This window comes from Eretmochelys imbricata, chromosome 12 (assembly GCF_965152235.1).
Source record: "Eretmochelys imbricata isolate rEreImb1 chromosome 12, rEreImb1.hap1, whole genome shotgun sequence".
NCBI classification, from domain to species: domain Eukaryota; kingdom Metazoa; phylum Chordata; order Testudines; family Cheloniidae; genus Eretmochelys; species Eretmochelys imbricata.
The window spans coordinates 33,488,715-33,514,382 of NC_135583.1; the positions used below are offsets into that span (position 1 = coordinate 33,488,715).

The 25,668-nt window shown below is 42.3% G+C and overlaps 1 protein-coding gene across 4 annotated transcripts in view; it reads left to right on the forward strand.

The window, feature by feature from the left end:
* Nucleotides 1-25,668, forward strand: part of HSD17B2 (hydroxysteroid 17-beta dehydrogenase 2) — a 30,626-nt gene that overhangs the window by 555 nt on the left and 4,403 nt on the right. Inside the window, exons 2-6 of one of the 4 annotated variants that reach the window (XM_077830746.1) lie at nucleotides 5,205-5,372; nucleotides 7,184-7,473; nucleotides 14,731-14,943; nucleotides 15,383-15,568; nucleotides 21,970-22,107. In XM_077830746.1, the coding sequence (XP_077686872.1) occupies nucleotides 7,188-7,473; nucleotides 14,731-14,943; nucleotides 15,383-15,568; nucleotides 21,970-22,107 (823 nt within the window). In that variant the 5' untranslated portion in view covers nucleotides 5,205-5,372; nucleotides 7,184-7,187. Of the gene's footprint in view, nucleotides 1-5,204; nucleotides 5,373-6,603; nucleotides 7,474-14,730; nucleotides 14,944-15,382; nucleotides 15,569-21,969; nucleotides 22,108-22,776; nucleotides 24,399-25,668 lie in introns of those variants that run through there. The other 3 variants (XM_077830749.1, XM_077830745.1, XM_077830747.1) reach the window with 3 other exon arrangements.

The following is a 25,668-nucleotide window of genomic DNA, read 5'->3' on the forward strand; positions in this document are numbered from 1 at the left end:
AGAGAAACTTTAGGGTATGTGTTTTGTTAAGTTGTTCCTTCAGACATTGCCTTGGAAGATGCTGTGGATTCATAAGCTGAATACACAGCCAAGAATTAATATAAATTCACTGAGCTTTACTCAGAATAGCACATTCCCCTACTTGTGCTCTAAGTAAGGCAGCTGGTGTGAAATTTGAGAGGCTGAGCATTTTCCTTAAAAACTTGTTTTGCTCAACTCCTAAGACTCTTAGGAGTTTTCCAGCCCCAGATTTCCACGCCACGTAATATTTGGTCATGGAGTTTAGCCTTTAGCCCTCTAAGAGGAAAAAGTGATTAAATTGCCCCCTGCCCTGGATCCGCTTGCCTAGAACTTAATGCTTTCTTTTATTACTTCGTCCAGATGTTTATCCTGTTGGCTATTATATTAAAACAAACACCTAAATAGGGGAAAAACATGACCTGTTAAAATGTAGTGGAACATCAGTCATCCATTTGTGTAGCCTTGCTTTGCAGGCAAAGGAAATTACTTTAGTTTTCTGGTAATTTGTGGTCAAGGATTCCTGGTAAAAAGAATCAAAATCCTGTAACATATGCTTCAACCCCAGACGCGTTTGGGACAGCAAAACCACGCTGTGTACATAAAGAGGGACCAATACACACCAGTTCACAATTTTGGAAGAAAAATACTACAACCCTTCTAAAACCATCACAGCCTGTAAAATTTTAACTGGAAATGTGCTAATAAACAACCCTGATGGACGTTCTTTGTGATGGATAGAGGGTCAGTTAGCTTACCTTGCCACTCTATCCTAACAGCTGCCCTTTGGCTGTGAAGGGTTCAAAAAAGTAGCAGATGTTCTAGACTCGTAGACTTTAAGGTCAGAATGGACATCATGATCATCTAGTCCGATCTCCTGCACATTGCAGGCCACAGAACCTCACTCACCCACTGCTATAGTAGACCCCTAACTTCTTGCTGAGTTTACTGAAGTCCTCAAATCATGGCTGAAAGACTTCAAGTTACAGAGAATCCACCATTAACGCTAGTTTAAACCTGCAAGTGACCTGTGTCCCAAATCTAGCCCAGTCCTCAAAAGTTTCTCCCTGAGGTGACCTCTGTCAATGGAGTCAAAAGGCAATTTCAGGTCAGCAATGGCTATTCAAATTTTACATCCACTGTGGAGCAATATTTATGAATCAAATGAGCAAAAGAGTTATCAATGATAGAGTGGCCATTCCTGACACTGGCTTGTTCCTTTGCAAATAAATTACAGTTCTTCACCCAATCCTCTAATCTCCCCAGATATAGATTTTAAAACCCATAACTAAGAGGCTAATTAGTCAATAATTCCCAGGATCATTTGTTGCCTTTTTTATAAAGAAAATAATACTGGTGGACCAACCTGGTGGAGAAATTCCTGTATTATTTATATTAGTAAATAATTTTGCTAACAATGAGGCCCACTGATCAAAATTGTTCCCATAAACTTCTGCGGAGATAAAATCCTACCCAGGAGTTTTATTATGATGTGGTTGGTTTCTCAAAACTCTAACTTGCCTTGGGGTCTTTCTGGAAAGGGACAGCAGGTGGGGTCCATGAAGATAGACTGTACCATATGGTTGATAGATGGGGTATCATGAAAGGCAAAAAAATCTCTCCCAAGCATGTATGAGGATAAGGGCTTCTTTAGTTACTATAATAATAGCTAGTTACATGTATCATAGGTAGTTGCCACCAATGTCCAAAATACAGATGAATTTTTCCCTCTGGCCACAAGTTCAAATTCTTTCAAAGGGCTCTTTGATTATCCAACTTTTTCTAACTCAGAAATTTTTTTATATTCCCTCCTAAGGATCTTTAATAGGATTGGGGAACCATTATTTTGGACAGCTCTTGCGACTGAAGGTGTTTCTTATGAGTGAAGCAAGTTGAATAAAACAGGATTTTTAAAAAATCTTTTGAAGGGTGAAGATATCTCTCTTAGGTGGTTAGATTATCCTGTTTTTTGTTTTTAAATCTCAGTCTGTACTCTGGGGGGCTTGTGATGGATCACTAAGGTCCAAAAGTTGGTTTTTCAGAACTAACAAATCGCTGGATATAAGTTCTCTCTGATTTTAGACAATTAGTGGATTCCTCTCAATTTGCTTCAAATTTATAGCTTAAAAGATCAGGAGTTTAGATGCAATTGGCCAAAATTCGTCTGGGGAAAAAGTAGCCAGAGGGCAGAAATTGACTTAGGAGTTGATGATTGCTGTCCAGTTTAAAAGCCACTAAAGCACCTGAGAAACAAGACCAGTTTTAAATTGCAACTGTGATATTAATCAATCCCACAGCCCCTTTAGGAGAGCTTTAAAATGACCCTCCAAATCATCACCCCCTCTACCATTCAAAACTCCAGCCAAAATTTATTTAAAATTTCAGAAAATTTATAACCTTAAAATAGCAAAGGGGAAATGAAGGTGAGTAAACCCCCTTTACTCAGTTGGAGGGTAGATTAAAGATTTCCTTATCCTCAGAACCCACTCGGACATTAATCTCCCAGAAGGACAAAATTACGAGATTTAAGCTCTGTCCATAAAGACTCTCTAGGTAAAGGAGAATCCAGAGGGGGCAAACAAACCAGCAGAGCTAAAGGAATAGCTCTCTCAGCAACTAATAATGTAGGCCTGAAAACAGGCTACTAGCAGTTAATGTGTTAGTTATAGCATTTAATTTGGCACAAATGGAAAGTGCTTGACCATGTGCCAGTCAATCCCTCAGTGCATGCTTAACAACCCCTCTAAAAAGGATTCAAAGCCTGGTAAATAAATGAAAGCATCCTTAGAAGGTCGAGGTCCTTGGAGGAAAACTCAGTCAAATTGAGATAAATAATTCCTAAAAGTCCAAATCCACGAAACAATTTTGAAAGAGGTTTTACTGGAATCCCTATCAGGCCCATCTAGGGCCTCAGCTGACAAACTGCCATGGAAAAACTGCACCACTGGTTTTGTAGTTAGGCCAAGTTCTCCCAGGATTGTGATAGTCAACTCTCTGGATGGCTTGTAAGTCGGGAACAATATGGCCTAAAGCAGTGGTTCTCAACCAGGATCTGGGGCCCCGTGGGGGACCATGAGCAGGTTTCAGGGGGGGCTACCAAGCAGGGCCAGTGTTAGACTTGCTGGGACCCAGTGCAGAAAGCTGAAGTCCCAGTGTGTGGCTCCCAGCCTTGCCACCTGGGGCTGAAGCCTGAGCAATTTAGCCACAAAGCTCCTCTTAACTAGAAAAGCCATGTGACAGAAAAAGTCAAAAGAAAACAATATGTGAATATACAAACCAAAAAAATGTCTGTCTAAACAACACAGTAAATGACCAGGGCTCCCACAAAAACCTGTTGGACAATATCCCATAGGTGAAACCAAATGGCCTACCCTTATCCTAGGGGTTCTCACCCTTTTTCTTTCTGAGCCTGCCCCCATAACATGCTATGAAAATTCCACGGCCTGCCAATGACACAACTGTTTCTCCATAGAAAAACAAGGAACAGCATTAGGGGATAGCAAGCAGGGGCCCCAGGCAATTGCCCTGCTTGCTATCCCCTCTGGCGTAGAAGTGCCTGTCATTACAATTTATTCTTCTTATTGTGCTATGCTGCCGTGGAAGCTTCTGTTCACAGGGCCTTGTGGCTGCAGGCATTTTAGGCACATGTGAGGTAGGAGCCTTTCCAAATCTCCTGTCCCCACTTCCTTTCCTCTCTACATCCACCCATGCTGTCCGTTTGCACCTATCCCTCCTGTTTTCAAAATGGGAGTGGCTCCGGTCAGGCAATGTGCCTCCGTCTCCTGCTAAAGCCCTGACTTCTGACCGTTTTCTAGCCCATGCCATGGTGGTTCTTGCATGTTACTGTCTGCTGCTGGAGCCACTTCCACTCTCATTCTGGCTCAGGGCTGCTGCTTGGGATTCTCTCCCACTACCACTTCCCCTTCCCCTCAGCTGCAAGGGTTATCACGGATTCACCGTGAAGTGATCCCCAGGAACTTACTGTCCACTTAGCAAGTTAAAAGCCTGTGAACGTATTTCTGAGGCCAAAATCTTTCAGAATGAACAATTTAAAAGACTTAAATAACTCACCAAAGAGACTTTTTTTTTCCCCCTTGAGCTGATAGACTAGTAACGTAGTTCTCAGCCTTCTAATGTATTGATACCTGGTACCATGGGGGTTATTTCCCATAAGTAAATATTAGCCATATAGTATAATGAAAAAGGAGACTCGAGGTTGTGTATTTTCAGGTCTTGTCTACTCCTTGTATATGTTCAACTTTATGCCTGTACTTTCAATACACGAACACGTGTATGCATAGGGGGCTTCTATTTAGCAAGGTACTTAAGCACATACTTAACTTTAAGCACATGAGTAGTCTCAGTGACTTAAGTGGGGCTACTCACATGCTTAAAGCTAAGCACATGCTTTATATACATTGCTGAATAGGGGCCAAAGGACTGATCTTAACATGGTGTGAGAGGTAGATAGATTTTGCACATAGAATGTCTATCCGGCCAAATGGGTTTTGTGCATGAAGGAGTTGCAGTCTTTCAGCTGTTCACAAAGGTGGTGTTCCACCCAAATGTAAATATGTAAAGTTGTACAGGCACAGAGGGAAGCTGTGGGAAGGCCTGACTAAAAATCAGGCTCTTGTAAACCAAAGACAGATTATCTTTGATTTTAAGAAGTGATTTAAGAAGAATCAGTTACTGTTTCCCTCAACTAGTAAACCCAAACTACTAAATGATTTAATATTTTCCCCCACTCCTGAATATATCTGCTCATGGATATACTTTTACAGACTTAGTTAATAATACATTTGGTGGAAAAAAATCCAATTTATTTCATGCTGGTTTTATTTTCCAGGAGAAAGTGTCTAGCCAAGAATCTCTCCACATAGCTTCAAAGAGAATAAGTCAAGTACCCAAATCTTAATTTGATTCCAAGATCAGTTCTCATACTTAAAAACCTCTTGTCTGTAACTTCCTGCAGTAGTTGAGTTCCTTTATTATTATTAATATCCATTTTAATTTATCTCTAAAGTGCTATTTTACTTGAATATCGTACCTTTGACTAGAGCTTTTTCTAGACTGAGTAAGTGTACATTAGCAGATTGTATTTGAATGATTCTGTAAGTACCTGTTTACTTATGAAACTTTTAGTTTGATATTTATAATCCTGAATTTTTTCTGTTTTGACATAGGGTTCATAGAATCATTGAATATCAAGATTGGAGGGGACCTCAGGAGGTCATCTAGTCCAACCCCCTGCTCAAAGCAGGACCTAATCCACAACTAAATCATCCCAGCCAGGGCTTTGTCAAGCCTGACCTTAAAAACCTCAAAGGAAGGAGATTCCACCACCTCCCTAGGTAACGCATTCCAGTGCTTCACCACCCTCCTAGTGAAAAAGTTTTTCCTAATATCCAACCTAACCTCCCCCATGGCAACTTGAGACAATTACTCCTTGTTCTGTCATCTGCTACCACTGAGAACAGTCTAGATCCATCCTCTTTGGAACCCCCTTTCAGGTAGTTGAAAGCAGCTATCAAATCCCCCCTCATTCTTCTCTTCTGCAGACTAATTAATCCCAGTTCCCTCAGCCTCTCGTAAATCATGTGCTCCAGCCCCCTAATCATTTTTGTTACCTGCTGCTGGACTCTTTCCAATTTTTGCACATCCTTCTTGTAGTGTGGGGCCCAAAACTGGACACAGTACTCCAGATGAGGCCTCACCAATGTCGAATAGAGGGCAATAATTCAAATAATTAAAAGTAAATTAACATCGGTTAGTATGGTTGGTTATGAATTAAAAACAAACCTTTAGGCTCACGGTCTTCTAAGGAATAATGACCTCATCTGAAATATACACTAGATAATAGCCGTACATAAACATTTTTATTAGCTTTTAAAAGAATTTATGACAAATAGAAATATTATTTCCTAAAACTAAAGTCATGAATGGAGAAAAATTACTTGTATCTTTTGTTGGATTCACATGCCACCAAGCTGTACTTAAATACCCAGTCTCTTAGACTCTGTTTAGACTAGAAATAAAGATACATCTTAAAATCAGATTAACTAAAAGATTGAAACACCACTTAGCGCTTGTAGTAGACACAAATTTAACACCTTTAAAATCATGTTAGTGGGTCCTTGGGGTAAGCGCAGTTTATAACATGATTGACCAATATGGTTTAAAAAGCGTTAGTACTTAGATACAGGTTTAAGTGATGTTTCAATCAATTTAGCTAATTCTGTTGTAGCATCGACTTTTTTTAATTTAAAAAGACCTTCAAATACCCCAGCGTAGATGTTAAATATTTCTAATCCAATTTATTGACTGTCTCCAATCTTCATGTTTTTGGACACAATTTTGAACAGCACGCACCTGCCAAAACTTGCTTAACAAAGCCTTTAAAGTTCAGTCCAAGATTTGGTCTGAAGTTAGTTGACTAGTGCTTATTTGGAATCATATTCTCAGAAACATGAGGCAAAGCCCCTCCAATTTCAATCAACCAAAACCGCAATGATCATATGATATGAATATGGGTACGGAATGTGTCAATATCCAAAGGAACACATTAAATCCAGGAAAGGCAATCTTGTTTAGCTTTAGTGTTTCCTTGAGATAAAGTGGGTGATGATAGCATGATGGAAACACTGAAAATATTAAAGTAACATTAGTGCAATGACAGCGACGTATTTTGAATTAGAAAGAGTAAACACTGCTGGCCTGATTCTCAACATATGCCAGTGTAAATCAGAAGTAAACTCCACTGAAGTCAGGCCCCCAAATTCATAGGAAGGACACTTCTGTTTTTCTATTTAGTGAAACTCCATTTAAGTGTTAAAGTTACGTTTTGTCCTAGACCAGGGCTTGCTACTTCATGTCCTGGCTCTGTCAATCATTATCCAACCAGTGTATGGGGTGGAGCTGAAACGCAATAAAAATAAAAGAGGTGAGAAGGAGAAGTGTTCTAGTATTTATACCAGTACCAGAAGTGATTCAGATAAACCAGTCTTTCATTTTGCAATATTTCTTTCTTAACTTCAGGATCCTAAACAAATTCCCCTTTTCCTGCCCCACCCCCTCACCCAGTTCATATAAAACTCACTCTGCCTTTAGCAACACCTTGCTAGGCTGTTGTCTGTTAGTGCATGAGTGTCTGCCTTCTCTCTAGGAGAATGGACACTTACATCTCTACAGCTGACCCTTCTGTCTTGCTCTGCTTGGGTGTGACTGCAGCATTTGGAGTAATCACCTTTTACAAAGTCAAGAAGAACCAGGTGGAGAAAAAGTGTATATTTGCCCGTGATCTCCTTGTGCTACTTTTATTGGAAATACTCTGTTTTGTCACACTGAAAAGTTACGTAGGCTTAATCCTGTTCTCTATGGCATGTCTCATCTGTTACATTTACTTACCAGTTCAAACAATGTTACCTGTGGATAACAAAGCTGTATTGATCACAGGTAAGAGGGAACATGCAAAGTTTGGGGAGTCAAATCTGCCCCATTAAACAGATATGCTGTACAAATTTGTGTAATCTTAAAGGTTATTTACTAAATATCTTGTATTCTTTTTATTAATTTTCCCAGCATTCTTTTTGCAGGTAATTAAAGGTTCTGAAATCATGTAGGAAAATATTCTTTGTGCTTATTTTATTATTTTTAGTGGCTTTGTTTCTTGAAAAGAAATTTTACAGATAGATTTTCAAGATGCGCTGCTAGTTTCTTTAACTAATATTTATTAGTGAAATACATATGATGTTGCTTATGATTGTTAAGCTTTTAGAACTAAGCTTTTAGAACTAAGATTTTAATGAGTAGATGCATTTTAAATGTTACCTTTGTTTACTTCTGGAAAATGTTTTTATTAAACTATGCACGTGCATACAATTATTTTTGACTTATACCTTTAAACACTGCATAGTCCCAAAGAATATCCAATTCAATACGGTAAAATATTATACACACACAATGTGTACATTATCTGTCCATCTCTATGAAATGATTAATGAATGAGAGATTTTCCTAACAATGGAAGTTCATATACGTAACATTGCTAATGAGCTTTGCTACTGTATGAACTAACTGTGACATGTTGCTCATCTGTTTTTTGCTAAATGTTTTTATTTTGTCATTTAAATATTTCAATCTGCTGTTTTGTCTGGAGCAATTTCCTGGTGCTCAGTTGCCTTCGTAGCCCTTTCTTTCTTATTCATTTATTTATTTGTTTATATATATTTTTGTACCTGAAAGGGTGGATTGAATCTGAGTTGTAAAGCTGATTCATTTGGCTGAGAGTTTATACGGAAACTTGAAAAGTAATTTAGTTTGGATTGACAAGTGTTATTACTGAGATGAAAAAAGACAAATGATAAAACCACATCAGCAGCAAGGTCACGTCTTTTCTTGTAGCTCAGCCAAGTTCTGTCTGCTGCTTCCAGTCATGGTTCATTTGCAGTGGTGTATGGAATGAGGATGGATGTGAGCAGTGGGTGAATAGGGAATAGATGATTGTGAATGAATGCACAAACTTGAATTGATTATCTGTAGCAATACTCTAGGTTTACGCTCCGGGCTCTGGAGAGTTGCTTTTCTCTTTTCTTTTTTTCTAATACCTTTTGCAAGACGTTTAGATTTTGTCATTCTTTAATAAAAACCCATCAGTTTCTCAGGACTTATCTACACCAGATTGTGTGGATTAATCAGTTGTGCTTCAGCTGATTATATTGCATTGAATCAAGTTCCAGTCCACCTTCAATTGGTTTAAGATTTGCCTTTGCATCAACATAAGGGCTGCCCTAAACCAATAAAGGTATAGGCTGTCCTCTTTGAACTAGGAGGAGGTTTTCCATTGCCGACTGGCACACAATCAATTGAAAGCAGGGCTTATCCCCAACGCATTTCTATGTTAAGCTGCACCAATTGTTGCCTCCCCACTGACTGAAGCAATTATGTGTGTAGATGCAAGGTGCTGTCCGGTCAATTTCAGTGTTGTTTTCTCCAAGGCAGACAAGGCCAGAGGGAGAGTTTTAATGACATGGTGTATTTCTTTTCCCTTTTTTTCCCTAAATTGTTGTGGAGCGTTGCTGTACGCTGTTACACTCCTACGTACACTATGTACACATGACTTTTAAAAACACTCTGTATTTGTGGGTAATCTAAGCACTGTACCCAGATATACAGACTCTCTGTTCTCGACCTATGTATTACATAATTATTTTTAACATTAGCTGTAGTAAAGTTTTTAAATCTGTTCTCTGACATGCCAGAACAATGCATTCTTGGGATTACCTCTAGGCAAACATGAAAGAGGCTGCAGATGTCACTAAAACCAAACGGTGGTGGTTTTTTTTTTCAATTTGTTGAAGTAAAATCACATTTCTGTGCTGAAAGTTCCACCTGCCCTTTCCTCTGCCCTGCCTGTTAAGTGAGAACATACAATAAAGAGATCTGAGCTTAACTCAGTTGTTAGCTGAGGTTTACAACACAGCCTTAAGGAGGGAAAGGGTGAAGCGGTGGGGAAAAGGGACAGGTTTAGCAATGATGAGGAGGAAATGCAACATTTCTTTCACCTGATTGTTAGGCACCTCTCTGGCTTCCAACCAAGCTTCCAACCAATTCACCTCTGTCCCATACGAACCTGATTTGGGGCCAGCCCTGCTCCCACTGAAGTCAAGGCACTTTTGTATCTTTGTTCATGGATTCGGTCATCGATTTTAAGGCCAGAAGGGACCATTAGATCATCTAATCTGACCTCCACAGGCCATAGAACTTCACCCAGATACCCATGTTTGGGGCCCAATAACTTGGGCTTGACTAAAGCACATCTTCCAGAAAGGCATCATCCAGTCCTTATCTGAAGAAATCAAGAGATGAAGAATCTACCATTAATCTGACTATTAGTACCCGTAACCTGCCAGTTGACATCCAACATGCTGACTCACGAAGCCATATGGAGGAAAACGTTGCATGTGCTGAAGAAATTCGTCCCACAGCACGTAAAGCTTTCTCTTCCTCAGCTAGTCCATAGCATCGTCTCAGCTCTTTTATAGCATTTGAGTCTCTGTCACTTATTTCAGAGAACTGTAGCATGTATTTGGGTCTGGGAATCCTTCAAGCTATATGACAGGTTTCAGAGTAGCAGCTGTGTTAGTCTGTATCTGCAAAGAGAACAGGAGGCCTTGTGGCACCTTAGAGACTAACCAATTTATTTGAGCATAAGCTTTTGTGGGCTACAGCCCACTTCATCAGTTGCATAGAATGGAACATATAGTACGAATAACAATCTATAATATGTTTCAGAGTAGCAGCTGTGTTAGTCTGTATTCGCGAAAAGGAGTACTTGTGGCACCTTGGAGACTAACCAATTTATTTGAGCATAAGCTTTCTTGAGCTACACATCCGATGAAATGAGCTGTAGCTCGCGAAAGCTTATGCTCAAATAAATTGGTTAGTCTCTAGGGTGCCACAAGTACTCCTTTTCTTTAATCTATAATATGTTACGTGTTTATCATGGTCCATCGCAAAGACCCAGAAAAAGCATTTTACAAAACTTTAAACTGAAATACAAAATATGCACAAAGATCACTTCTTCCTCCACTGCAATGCAGCCATCTCAAGAGTGGAATGTGCCTTGACTTCAGTGGGAGCAGGGCTGGCCCCAAATCAGGTTTGTATGGGATGGAGGTGGATTGCTTGGAAGCAAGAGAGGTGCCTAACAATCAGGTAAAAGAAATGTTGCATTTCCTCCTTGTCATTGCTAAATCTGTCGCTTTCACCAACACTTCACCCTTTCCCTCCTTAAGGCTGTGTTGTAAATCTCAGCTAACAATTGAGTTAAGCGCAGATCTCTGTATTTGTATGTGTTATGTAAAGCCTCTGCTCAATCCAGCAGAATGGGATTGTAAGATTTGTAACTTTTCAGTCATTGCTAGTATGATTGTTAAGTTCTGTAACCTTTTTGCAAACTTTGTAACTTTAGTTCTTGTTAGCATAGCCTTTTAAGCTTTGTAACCTTTTCAGTTACTGCTTGTATAAACCTCCAAGCTTTGCAATACCCCATCAGGCAATCAGAGAGAGTGTGAACAAGGGAGTGTATGTGGGACTGGGTGGAGAGGAACTGCAAGGAGAATAGAGCCAGGAGCCAGGTGTGTCTGATGTAATCTGCCCTAAGGCGGCAATCATGGGGTGCTGTAAAGAAAAGAAGAACCTGGTATGCATGAAAGGAACGAAGTCTGGGAATGCTTCTCGGTGACAGACACAGAAGGGAAACTCTGTACATGACAGGAGCCACCCAGTTCCAGCACAAGGAAGAAGGCACACACACAAGCCCCCTGCTTCTTGACCTGCTTGCCGGCCCGGATCCATGACCACAGGTGGACACACCAGATCTACTATGCTTTGGCTTCCTCTGCTGTCTCTGGTAACTCTCCGCCTGTGTGCGTGTGTGGGTGCATGAGGGTATGAATGTGATGAATGGGTGCATGCACAAATAAGCCCCATCCCTTTTCGTTTGATCCAACAGCGGCATTTAATAAAAACAATATAAGTAATCCTGGGTTGGTGTGGGGGCTGCTGAGTCGGCGCTTGGGGTGGGGGTAGCTTGCAGAGACCTTCCCCCCCCTCCCGCCCCGGCCCTGCCTCCACCTAGGAGCCGCAGCTGGACATGCCGGCCGCTTCTGGGAGCGGTGCAGAGCCAGGGCAGGCAGGGAGCCTGCCTTAGCCCTGCTGCACCACCGGACTGTTAGTGGCCTAAAATCTCCTGGATTGGCTTCAGTATCCTCCAGAAAATTGAGCCCAATTCCAGGAGACCCTGGGCCAAACCGGGAGAATTGGCAACCCTAAACAATGCTCAATTTAATTTTAGTGACTACGAGACACATGTAACCAATAAAATATGTGCTGAATGTGTTATAATAATCCTGAACCATATCCTGCAGTCAAAACTTCCATTGACTCAGGACTTTTGGTACAGTAAGGACTTCAGGATTGGGTCCAACACCAATAATACATAATACTTTTACTCTTCACAGTGCTTTACAGAGATTAATCATCACTAGCCCACAGTGAGGTTGGTAAGTAAGCAGTATTATCCCTGTTTTACAAAAGAGGAAACTGAGGCAGAGAGGTTCAATGACTTCCTTGTGGCCACAGAAAGGTTTAATGTCAGGACTAGGATTAGGCTCAGGAGTGCTCGCTTGTAGGCCTGTGTTCAGATGTCTAAGCCATACTGCATAGTTTATTTGGAAGTCAGGGGTCTTCTAGCCAATGAATTTCCATTATGTGAAATAGCCAGATGGTAGTGTAGCACCCTTGCCTTCAATGTACATTACATAGTGCAAGAGCTTCTGTGGTGCAGATGTGTAGCCACATTGTTTAATGCACTACTGGAGGATACTCAACTACTACAGGGAAGAGTGCAGTGCAAAAACCCAGACAGATCAGAATAACAAGGAGGCATGTTATGACTTAACGATATTTCTCTTCTTTATAATGTGGGACATCCATGTTCTGAGACTCGGCATTACACTCTTTGGCGTGCAAATAATAGCTTTCAAACACAAGCTTAGCATGACCCCTCCCACTATGGCCACACTACCTGAGCTCCTCCTGGACCATTTCCTCAGGAATCTCATTGAGGAGATGAGGTAGGACAGTGCTTAGCAAGTGAGGAAGGGTCAAACAAGGGATTCTGTTTGGTGGGAAGGGTCAGAGACAAGAATCAAGGATTTGTTGCTAGTATTTTAACAAGATACTTCCCAATCCCACCCCCTCCCACCCTTTGTGGTTATTTCTGTGTGAAGGGATGCAGTGAGCTCCCAGAGAGGTGAGAGACTGGTGAATGCATTCATGTAGTAAATACTCATCACTGTCTATGATGAGTGGAACTGCACAGCTGTCACCAAGAGAGAAGCAATATCAAACAAATTTACTTATGGGCTTCTGCTGGACACAGTTAGAGTTTTCCCCCCACGGTGTATTGGGTTGGAACACTATGCTCAGAGCCGGTAGTTTTGAAGTAGGGGTGGGTGGTTAAGGGGGACAGGGAACTGTTCTCACCTGATACAGTTTCTGAAAAAAAAAAAAAACACAACCTTGATAGTTGGTGCTATTTGGTCTGTTCTACAGATAGAAATTTGTTCTCTAGAAGTATTTTTATGAGCCTCGGGGATAAATCCTCCATACGGGGCTGGGCTCTCTTCCAGACTGAGAAACCACTTGCCTCTCTCCAGTTTGGTGGCAGAATGTGACCAGAAGAGCTGCCTTCTGTACACCGATATTCTGACTGTATTTTACATAATGTAATCTCTCTTGGCTCGAAAGTCATTTTGCAGAGTGATTGCTTTGAGATCCAAAAGTACTTCGGAAGATTGTCTGTTTCAGCTGAGATTTCAAGACCTGCAACAGTAGATATCTCTTAGGTTTTGCTTTGTTTTTTTCGCAGAACAGCTTTGCTACAACCAAGATTTCAATCTGAACGCTATCTTGCATTGAAGCAATTCAGCATTTTTCAATCCATTTCTCTTGTATTTGTGGAGTCAAATCCTAATGGTGCACCTGTTTGTGATGAAATGAGCAGACGCCATCATCTCCAGAGCCTGACCTACTGGGAGACATTCTCTCTGAGTCTTTCAGCTGTGTTTTCTTATATGCATAAAGGATAGGGTTTCATAGGCAGTCTCCAAGTTCCCACAGACGCTGCTCCTAAAGCCGTACCTAACTTCCTTATATTTAGGCTTGGAATGATTAGGTTTCTATCAGTAAATGTCAGTAAACGTCAATTTCACAGCACACACACAAACCAACAAAAAATACTTTCATCAATAATCAAAATTTGCAGAGAGGTAAAGTACGAAAAATGCTGCTTGAGAACTTAGGGTTTGATTGAAGGATATTTGCCTTGTATATTTCAACATGTAATGTTGACAGCTTGCATTTGAAAGGTTATAAAGGTTTAGCTTTTTGAATCTCAGTGAACACTACCATTAAATAATTGTCCGAGCCACAGAATTTCCTGCAATGTGAGAACTTATACAGATTCCAAATCTAAAAAAAGCTTAGAAATAAACATCTGTTACCCATCAAAATTATAAAAAAAACAAAAATTGAATTCTGCCAGGCCTACTTATATTGCATGTTAAACACCAATGCACTAACGGACCAATTATCTAAGGATCCTTTACTTGGCCTCCATTTGGATGTATGCATGGTTTTCCTGGCAGTCATTTTACATTATTATATTATTCTTAATAGATGATAAAGAACTGTACGAAAGTTTTCAGTTAACTTTTTTTTTGCCAAACCATTCAGATTTGAGTTGAGCCAAAATATTTCAGTGACTTGTGTCAAACTCAGATGTTTTTTGTCAAAAATCACACAATAATAATAATAAAAAAAAGAAACGTTTCATTTTGCAATTTGCTTCATTTTATCTTAATTTTATTTTGAAAGATTAAAAAACACACCCCAAACAAAACCAAATGTTTCTTTTAGGGTCGAAAAAAATGTTTCATTTGACCCAAACTAATGTTTTTTAATTTTTCGGTTCAATGAAAATTTAAAAAAAAATAAATCATTTCAGACCAACTCAAAACAATTATTTTTCCTGAACAGTCAGTGAACCAAAAAAACTAACAGAAACAAACATTCTTACAGCTCTGTTTAGGAAGGAGTTTTTGTTTTATTTTGCCTAAGTTGTCTTTCTGATTTTGATGTTTTCAGGAAGTGATTCCGGGATTGGACATGCATTGGCAAAGTACTTTGACAGTTTAGGATTTGTTGTATTTGCTAGTGTCTTGAATAAAAAAGGACCTGGGGCTGAAGAATTAAAAAGAAGCTGTTCCCAGAGACTTTGTGTCCTGCAGCTGGATATAACCAGTTCTTCACAAATTAAGGAAGCCTATCTTAACATTTCAGAGATGGTGCAAAATACAGGTATGGTTTCTGTGACATTTTACGGGGTGGTGTGCAGATACCTCTTGCAAGGGGCTTCCATTGCATCACTGTTTGAAAATGTGTCCGTGTGTGTGTGTTCTGCATTTCCCGCCCCATCTCTGTACCTCTATACCAGTAAGGATATTTATATTGAAGAGACTTTTGCTTTATGGAGTACTCCCAAAAATGGGATCCTTGTCAAATGGCACTAGTATGCCACCTACAAGAAGCAAGTGGGCCGAGAGGAGGAAAGGTGCAATGTGGGTACATGTACCTACAATTGCACAGCATCCTAACTTTGGTTTTGGCTGGGCCAACCAGACTAGAAGCTGGCATTTTAACAGTTGCGCTTTCTCCTTGTTAGGGAAGTTATATTTACTTACCTTCTCTGGCAGCATGGACTCTGTAACAGCAGTGTACGTTTTCTTCTCTTCCTCAGGGTTATGGGGTGTTGTCAACAATGCTGGAATCCTGGGGTTTACTGCAGATGGTGAGCTGCTGCCCATGAGTGTGTACAAGCAGTGTATGGATGTGAATTTCTTTGGGCATGTAGAGGTGACCAAAACGTTCTTACCGTTACTTCGGAAATCCAAAGGAAGGCTAATTAATATATCAAGTATGGCAGGTGAGTTAAACTAAAGTTTCAAGTTGACGGTGCTATATCAATAATTATTTAGAATTTACCTGATGTAAATATTGAACAAGGTTTTGGTCAATATATCTCTGTTTGCTAATTCTCAGAAGTCCATATCTGCTTATTATTTCATTATCTATAGGCCTCTGTAATGAACCGTCTATTTTGTCTAGTGACTGCCTCCGATAACCAACCCCTAAAGAAGAGTTTTTTATAGGGATAAAAACAGTAGCATCCTAGAGAAATTAACTCTTGTTCCATAGAAACTAATATAATAATCTAGCATGCCTAGATCTGGATGTGAAAGGTGGAAAATCCCCAGCAGGAGAACAAGGAAACCAGGTGTTGGTAGGGGCGCAAACATAGGTGCTGGAACTGGGGGGGGGGGGGGGGGTTCCCTGCAGGACCCCCTGGCTTGAAGTGGTTTCTGTCATATGCAGGGTTTACAGATTGGTTCAATGGCTCTTAGAACCCCTAAAAATTGTTCCAGGACCCCTTGGCACATATAAACTTGAGGGACTCGCAGAGTAAGACATCAGGAAGCTTTGGGTAGGAGTGAGGGACAAGCTTTCGTAGTGGGGGTTTTCTGTCTAATTATGGGCCCAACCACGGGGGAAAACTAGCTGACCTTGAAAGGGAGAAAAGAGCCATGATTCTGAAGGGGAAGGATCCTGGGCACCTAAGAGGTCTCTGCCCAAATCCAAAGAACTCTCCAGGATGGTGAGGAAACTGAGGCAGGGAGATGTTTATTGGGGTGTTTATGATTTTTGTCTAGATCTGCTTACCCCTCAGGTTAAATCAAGAGTATGTGTGTTTACAGTCCTGTGCAGAGTGGGTGCGCCTGTTGGCTTTCACTTGCGTGCCACTGAGCAGTTAGACGCTGAGTGCCCCTGCAGGTGGAGTTCTGGGATAGGGCGTATTTAAGCTACAGAGAACTCTGGGAGGTCAGCATTAGTCCCAGGGACTGGGCTGCTAGATAAGATCTGCATCCCAGGAGTCTGCCTAGGGACCCCACCCACAGGCAGAGCTTGGACACTGTTTAGACAAATTGGGCTTAAAGAACAGGGGGTTCAATGAGGTGGTCCCCAAACAGAACATAACTGATAAGTGTCCATTCAGGAGGGTTCTGTGTGTGACAGTGTTGAAGCCCACTCAGGCAGAATAGCCTGTTAACAATTTAAGGTCTGAAATATATATATTTTTTTAAATAAAAAAAGATTTCAATTCATGTTGAGGGACGTATTTTTATCCCAGCCTCCACATTTGCAAATACAGTTTTGTGAGCACAGTTATTTGTCACAGAAGAGCCAAATTCATGCACGTAAGTGGTACTTGGGAACTCGCATCGGGGCTATCGTCCACCTCACTAGTTTGAGCAACGACTGTTGGCTTACACAAATTTTAAATGCATTGGTATAACTTTGGAGATGATGTAACATAACAAGGGATCTGTATTTCAACTAGCTGGCTCCCACTGAAGTATATGGCAATTTCTCATTGGCTCTGGTATGAGCAAACTCAAGTGCTCATACTCAGGGTGAAATCCTGGCCCCATGGAAGTCAATGAGAATTTTGCCATTGATTTTGATGGATCCAAAATTTCACCCTTTTTTGTGTGTATGGCTCCACCTAACTTAGTTCCCCCAAAATTATATGCTCCCTCAGCAAGCCAATGGAAAAAAGTCACATTTCTATGCAATGATGGACTTCTCTCCAGGTCATGTTTTCATATCTATGAGACCTTATAATTTTACAGTGAAGGAAACAGTGGATCGAGCATTTTAAAACCATCTTTTCTAATTTGGGTGATCACCTGGAAACGTGCAATAATAGGAGCTGGCAGCCAGTAGCTGAGGTGTTAGAGCTCCTAGATGCAGGATCCCACACTGCCAGAAGAGAGTTTGGTTTGATGAAGACAAGTTAAAGGGTTACTGTATCGGTTTGTTTAAAAATGTTCCTTTGACTTGTTTTGGCTGCTCCGAACCTTCGTTTGCAGTGCAGCTGGCAGCCAGGTGCTGAATGTAAGAGCAGAGACATTTGCCAATTTCAGCTGCTGAATCTGGTTTGTGACAAGTGTCTAGAAAGCGGTAAGATGTACGAACAATAGCAAGGAAGGAAGCCAGCTGAGGGCACGGAGTGACAAGCTGATACCTTCACGCAGTCTGTGATCACCACAAAGCCAGTGGCTTGGGTGTCTTACTGCTGCATTGCCCAGCTAAGCAGAGCGGTGTGCTCCATTAATTCTCCCAGTTTATAATAATGCCTATTTCTTACATAGTGGTTGTCATCCGTAGATCTCGAAGGACCTCACAATCTTCAGTGTAGTTATCCTCAAATGCCCCAGGAAGTAGGGAAACATTATTAGTCCCACTTTAAAGATGGGGAACTGTTACAGGAGATGGCCTTATTTTTGCTTAGAAATCTTTTGTATTTTAGTATGTCTGGCGCCTGTCCACATAACCTAAAAGCGTGTTTACTGTTTTAGCGTTTACAGGTTTAATGGGATTGGAAGTACTGAGTTGGCATTAGAAACATTACACATACACATGTTTTCAAAATGTGGCTTCTGATTTTGTGTCTAATGTCTAACGTCCATTGCAGGCACAAATGATAGAATGTAGACACCAGCCTAATGTGTGAGTATAAAGTTTGCATTGTAGGTGCATTCAGGTAGATGTCTGAATTCTTATCATTTATGCCCCAGAATTGATTTCTGGCACAAAATTAGCAATTAGGGACCTTTTAATAACTTGCCTTTAGAGGCATATCAAATGATCCTGCTGTCACATTCTGGGTTGCAATCCAGATCAGTGAGAGTTTCTGTCACCTCTTATCCTGGAACCCTGAGTGCCTTGCCACTCTGGCTCTCTGCCTGGGATGAACGCTGCCAGTCAGCAACGAGCATGCGCTCTGTCTATGTATTGGGCAGCCTTGATCCAATGCTTTGGAGCCTCCTGCAATACCACAGATTTCCACTGGCTTCCACCAGCCGTGGTTACCAACCGGCAAGGTGACTCCACGCTTTCCCCAGCCCCGAATTTCCCCCAAAACGTGTGTTCTGAAATGTCCTTTCCTGGAACAATCAGTGGAATACATGGGTGGTGGGTGGACACCCTAATCAGGGAGAATAGCCCCCTTCTGCACAAGGCCCCCTCTGTCCAGAGAAGCTCCAGGCCCACTGGAACCCTGAGCCCCCCTGCTGCTCAAGTAGCCTGGCTGGCCCAAGTAGCCTCCTCCAGCCACCCAGCAGAAGAATGCTGATCTTTTGGTATGCGCCATGCAGGTTCTGGGGTGGCTGAGGAGGTGGTATCTGGTACTCAGCTTCCAGGGTTCACCATTAATCTCTCTGGAGTCCAGGGAGATTACTGATGAACCCCAGAAGCTGAATAGAAAATACCGTCTCTTACACTGCCCCAGAACCTGCCTAACACATAAGAATAAGTAAAAACCTAAAACCCGGCATCCAATGTAAGGGGCTGTGCCAGGGAAGGCTTAGCTTTCCCTGGTCTATTATGTGCACCACCTATGGTGGGATATTAAAGTTAATTGCCCCTTTAAGGTGTCAATATTCAACAGTTTGCAACTTTGACTGGAGTTACCAAACAGTTCAGTTTAAACACTGTCCTGGGTTGGTTTAGATTAAAAATAAAACAAGTCATGAACAAAAGAAGATGGGATTTTAAGTGAATTCAGGTATGGGAGAGAAAGTTAGAAATCACTACCAGCAAATAAAAGTGAAAACATGCAAGTAAGTCTAAATTTTAACCTAGCAAGGTTTGGTTCAAGGCTTCATTTAAGATGGCCTTTCTCACCCACTGTCTTCCAGCAAGATGGTGACTGAGATGCTCCTTGGTTAGGATCTCTCCCAGAGGCCCAAAGGGGCTGGTGCTTTTGGTTTCTGAGGTGAAAGAGAGAACTTGGGGTTTTCTGCCCCTTTCTTTTATACTCTAGTGAACCTTTGAAGTGGTTCTGAAGGTTACCCCTCAAAGTTTATTTAAGTAAAGATGAAGGTGACATGGAGTTTGGTGACAAGGACGTGCCATGCTTTATTCCCCCACCCACTTGTGTTTGCTGAAATGCAAATTGTTCTTTTTCCTGCTCTCTCCTCCCCCTGTTTGTTTACTGCTTATATGTAAATTGAGATAAGCACACATTCCTTTGTTTAGGATAGACCTGTTTAACAACTTTTGCCTATGCAGTGTAGTCTGGTTATGAACATGCGTCTAATAACATCAAATGGGGAATTCATAACTTTAAATACACTGTTGCTACATTCATTTCACGTTCATATTACTGACCCGCAAGTTATGATTTTTTAAATGATACCTCACCAGGCATGTTTTGTACAAAGATGATTACAGTAGTGTGTAGGGTGTGAATCCAGGGGTGCTTTGGTCACACCCACTTTACTCACAAATACTGTATTTACATGAATGCATGTATACCCTGGCCAGTGCTGGTAAATGTGCCGATATTAAGGGGAGCGTGCATTCTTTTGGTAAAACACTAGCAGAGCAGTTAGGGAAGTTGCATTATGCATGGTCTGTGCTTGCCTGTGTCTGGATGGAGGAAGGTTGCTCTTTAACTTGAGTTAAGGTTAGACTGACCTCAAAGGAAAGGAATGTTGTCGGTTTAAGGAAGAAGGAGTTAATGTCAGTTCGGTTTACTCAGAAGACAATGAGTAATTGTCCTTTTAATGGCCTTTTAATAACAGAGCATGGCATTATGTGTGTCTTATTTTGAGCATGTACTGCAAGTACCAGTGAGACTAACTGTGGGTGCAGCAGGGGGTTGGGCTTGATGACCTATTGGAAGAGAGTTCTAATCTGACACCGGGGGTTCTATACTCTCCTGCAGCCATCCTCTTCACTGTAAAAGCATGGCCTTTGGAGATTAAAGTTCCCTACAAGAGTTGGTTGAAAATTTTCTGTCAAAAAGAAAAGTTTTCATATAAAAAATTAGTTTTCTAAAATTTTTCAGTTTTCAAAACCTAAGAATTCTGAAAAATCTGGAAATTTTCTCCCCCTCAAATTTTGTTAAATTTTTAATTGCTTTTGGAGTTTTTCAAGAAAATTCTTGTTGTTTTCCAACTCTTCCCTAAGGCAGTATACTGTTGCGTTTTCTTGATCCAAAGGAAGGCTGGTTGGATGGAAATAGCGCAATGCATTCTGGGACCTGTGACTATATCTGTTCCCTTTTATGCAATGTAACTGTGACCTTTGGTTTGGCCTAATAGATTTCTCTTAGCTCTAATCTCACCTTTTTCAAGCAGATGTTAATAACACATGGAGAATCTACTGCCGGTATATGAGGTGGTTTTATAAGGCCTGGTCTACACTACATGGTTAGGTTGCCATAAGATGCCTTGCGTTAACCTACCTGTGGAAGTGTCTTCACTTAAATTTGACTCCTGAAAACGTCAGTGCCTCTCTGAGCCAATTTAGTAACACCACCTCCCCGAGCAGCGTAGAGACATGGTCAAAGTAATTAGGACGACGCAGCGTCAGTATAGACGCTGTGTTGTTTCCATTCACTGTTACTGGCCTCCAGAAGCTATCCCACAATGCCTCACACACTGACACTATAATTGATACCAGTCCTCGTGGTGAGGACATGCATTGCTGACATAAGGAGTCAAGTGTGGACATATACAAGTGATTTAATAACTGTGGTAGCTATATGCCCACGTAAGCTATGTCGACATAATTCTGCAGTAAGAAGAAAAGGAGTACTTGTGGCACCTTAGAGACTAACAAATGTATTTGAGCATAAGCTTTCGTGAGCTACAGCTCAAGTGAGCTATAGTTCATGAAAGCTTATGCTCAAATAAATTTATTAGTCTCTAAGGTGCCACAAGTACTCCTTTTCTTTTTTGTGGATACAGACTAACATGGCTGCTACTCTGAAACCTGTCATAATTCTGTAGTGTAGACATGGCCTTTAAAACTGGAATTGAGACTGTGTTAACTGACGGGGACTTCAAATCCACTGCCTTTATTCACCCATTAAAAACAACAGAACAAAACACCATTGCTTAATTATTAACACTATCTAACATGTTCTCTGTGTGATTTCCCTTTCTGAATCTAACTGCAATTGTGATTCTCTGCATTGTATCCCAAAATGCAATACAATTTACTCTCCCTGTGTTTAAAAGTGATGGATGGCCAGGTGTGATTCTGACTGCAGCTGCTTCGAGCTACTGCTGATTTAAGAATTTTTTTTTTGTGCCAGAAAAAAATGAGTCCCGCGATGTCTTGTCTTTAACCTCAGTGAGAGCTGCATAATTTTGGGTTATGCTATGATCATTCTTTTAAATTATTGAAATAAAGTTTCAGTAGCCCAGAAAGCACGGGAGTCAAACTTTATCATGGTTTATATTGCTCCTGTAGGAGGCATTCCGATGCCAAGATTTGCCGCATATGGTGCATCAAAAGCCGCTCTGTCCATGTTTTCTGGAGTAATGAGGCAGGAGCTTGCCAAATGGGGAATTAAAGTTGCTGCAGTTCATCCAGCAGGCTTCAGAACGTGTACGTATTTGACATTTCAGCTAGTTCTCCTTCTTCCTTCAGATTATTCCTTAGAGACCAACATCCTCAAGTAAAAGTCATGAATGATTCTCAGCAGTCACAGTTACTTCCTATACTTCTCTTCCATTACTCAAATTGAGCCAGCTTTCTTAAGGGAATTAAAAAAAAAAACAAACAAAAACCCACCAACCTCCCCCTACATAGGTAGTGAGCAATTTTTTTTGCTTCCAAGCAGCTAACCTTTAAGCAATAATCTTTACCAAGGGATGACTGAAAACCTTATTTTGCCTTTCCTGATGAATAGAATGTAGTGAATGACTAGGCAGTGGCATGCCTAAGGGTGTGTCTACACTATGGAATTAAGTCGATTTTTTAGAAGTCGATTTTTAGAAATCTATTTTATACAGTCAATTGCGTATGTCCCCACTAAGATCATTAAGTCGGCGGAGTGCGTCCTCACTACCGTGGCTAGCATCAACTTACGGACCGGTGCACTGTGAGTGACCACAGTTCCCGCAGTCTCTGCTGCCCATTGGAATTCTGGGTTAAGCTCTCAATGCCTGATGGGGCAAAACATTGTCACGGGTGGTTTTGGGTACATGTCGTCAGTCGCCCCTCCCTCCATGAAAGCAACTGCAGACAATCGTTTCGCGCCTTTTTTCCGTGCAGACGCCATACCATGGCAAGCATGGAGCCCGCTCAGCTCAGCTCACTGTCATGGCTGCTGTTGTGTCCTGGGTGCTGCTGTCAGCAGATGGTGCAGTAGGACTGCTAACAGTCATCATCAACCATTTCCGCTGCAGCTCCTGGTTCCATGAATCCACCTTGCAGGTCCTCTCGTCGTTCTGTATAAATATCTATTCTTGTGGCATCTGTTGTCATCCACCACTTCCGCTGCAACTCTGCTCTCCTGCAGATGCCATACCACGGCAAGCATGGAGCCCACTCAGATCACTGCTGCTGTTGTGAACATTGTAAATGCCTCGCGCAGTATGTGCAGAACCTACAAAAGCAGGCAAGGAGGCGATGTCAGCGTGATCATGATAGTGATGAAGACATGGACACAGACTTCTCTCAAAGCACGGGCCCTGGCAATTGGACATCAGGGTGGTAATGGGGCAGGTTCCTGCTGTGGAATGCCGATTCTGGGCCTGGGAAACAAGCACAGACTGGTGGGACCACATAGTGTTGAAGGTCTGGGATGATTCCCAGTGGCTGCGAAACTTTTGCATGTGTAAGGGCACTTTCATGGAACTTTGTGACTTGCTTTCCGCTGCCCTGAAGCACAAGAATACCAAGATGAGAGCAACCCTCACAGTTGAGAAGCAAGTGGTGATAGCCCTCTGGAAGCTTGCAATGACAGACAGCTACCAGTCAGCTGGGAATCAATTTGGAGTGGGTGAATCTACTGTGGGGGCTGCTGTGTTGCAAGTAGCCAACGCAATCACTGAGCTGCTGCTATCAAGGGTAGTGACTCAGGGAACCCCATTGCAGCAAAGCCATACACTATGACCTGCACATTTCCCAAACTGTGGTGGGGCGATAGATGGAATGCATATCGCTATCTTGGGACCGGACCACCCTGGGTAGCCACTACGTAAACTGCAAGGGGTACTTTACAATGGTGCTGCAAGCACTGGTGGATCACAAGGGACGTTTCACCAACATCAATGTGGGATGGCCGGGAAAGGTTCATGACGCTTGCATCTTCAGGAACTCTGGTCTGTTTCAACAGCTGCAGGAAGGAACTTACTTCCCAGACCAGAAAATTACCATTGGGGATGTTGAAATGCCTATAGTTATCCTTGGGGACCCAGCCTACCCCTTAATACCATGGCTCATGAAGCCATACACAGGCAGCCTGGACAGTAGTCAGGAGCAGTTCAACTATAGGCTGAGCAAGTGCAGAATGGTGGTAGAATGCATTTGGACTTTAAAAGCTCGCTGGCACAGTTTACTGACTAGGTTAGACCTCAGTGAAACCAATATTCCCATCGTTATTGCAGCTTGCTGTGTGCTCCACAATATCTGTGAGAGTATGGGGGAGACGTTTATGGCGGGGTGAGCGGTTGAGGCAAATCACCTGGCGGTCGATTATGCGCAGCCAGACACCAGGGTGATTAGAAGAGCACACCTGGGTGCCCTGCTCATCAGAGAAGCTTTGAAAACCAGTTTCATGAATGGCCAGGCTACATCAGTTCTCTTTGTTTCTCCTTAATGAAAACCTGCCCCCTTGGTTGACTCTACTTCCATGTAAGCCAACCGACTTCCCCCCTTTGATCACCGCTTTCAGAGGCAATAAAGTCATTATTATTTCAAAATCATGCATTCTTTATTAATTCATCACACAAATGGAGGGAAACTTGCAAGGTAGGGATGGGTGAGGAGGAAAGCACCGGGTGGGGTGGGGGAAGAGAGGAGGGAAGGACAAGGCCACACTACAGTTCAAAACTTCTTGAATGCCAGCCTTCTGTTACTTGGGCAATCCTCTGGGGTGGAGTTGCTGGGTGCCCATAGCCTCCTCCCGCCCCGTGTTCTTGGGCGTCTGAGTGAGGAGCCTATGGAACTTGGGGAGGAGGACAGGCGGTTATACAGGGGCTGCAGCGGCGTTCTGTGCTCCTGCTGCCATTCCTGCAGCTCCACCAGATGCCTGAGCATGTCATTTTGCTCCCCCATTAGCCTCAGCATTGCATCCAGTCTCCTCTCATCGTGCTCCTCCCTCCTCTCATTGTGTTCATTTAACGCTTTCCTGGACTCTGCCATTGTTTGCCTCCGTGCATTCTGCTGAGCTCTTTCAGTGTGGCAGGACTGCATGAGCTCTGAGAACATGTCATCACGAGAGCTTTTTTTTTTTGCCTTCTAATCTGCGCTAGCCTCTGGGACGGAGATGATGGGGGAGCATAGAAACATTTGCAGCTGCAGGAGGGAAAAAAAGGGAGAGTAGTATTTAAAAAGACACATTTTAGACAGGGGCAGTTCTCCCAATTTTGCCGCCCCAAGCAGTCGCCGCTGAATTGCCGCCGCGGCGGGAAGAACAGCGGAGCTGCCGCCGAATTGCCCCCATGGGACACGGACTGCCGCCCCATCCTGACTGCCGCCCCAAGCACTTGCTTGGAAAGCAGGTGCCTGGAGCTGGCCCTGATTTTAGAGAACAAAGAGAAAACTATTTCACACTGAACCAAGTGATTCACATTACATAGCACATGTGCTTTTGGTACAAGGTCGCATTTTGCCTCTTATATTGAGTGCCTGCCAGTTTGGTGTGAGACATCACACATGCTCAGCTGGGCAACAGAATTCGGCTTGCAGGCAGACATGGTAAGGCAAAGGGTTTCAACTTCTTCAACCTTCATAACATGTGGGAATGGTTTCAAACAGCAGCGCCCTCCTTTCCCATACCAAGCAAAGCCTGTTGGGTTGCCCATTTAAAAAGAGGGGGTGCGGTTTTAGGGTGAATGTGCAGCACAACCCCCCCACCAATTCTCTGGGATGATCACTTCACCCCCCCATCCCACACACACACGCACACACCGCGTGGCTAGTATCAGGGAAGATCCCTGT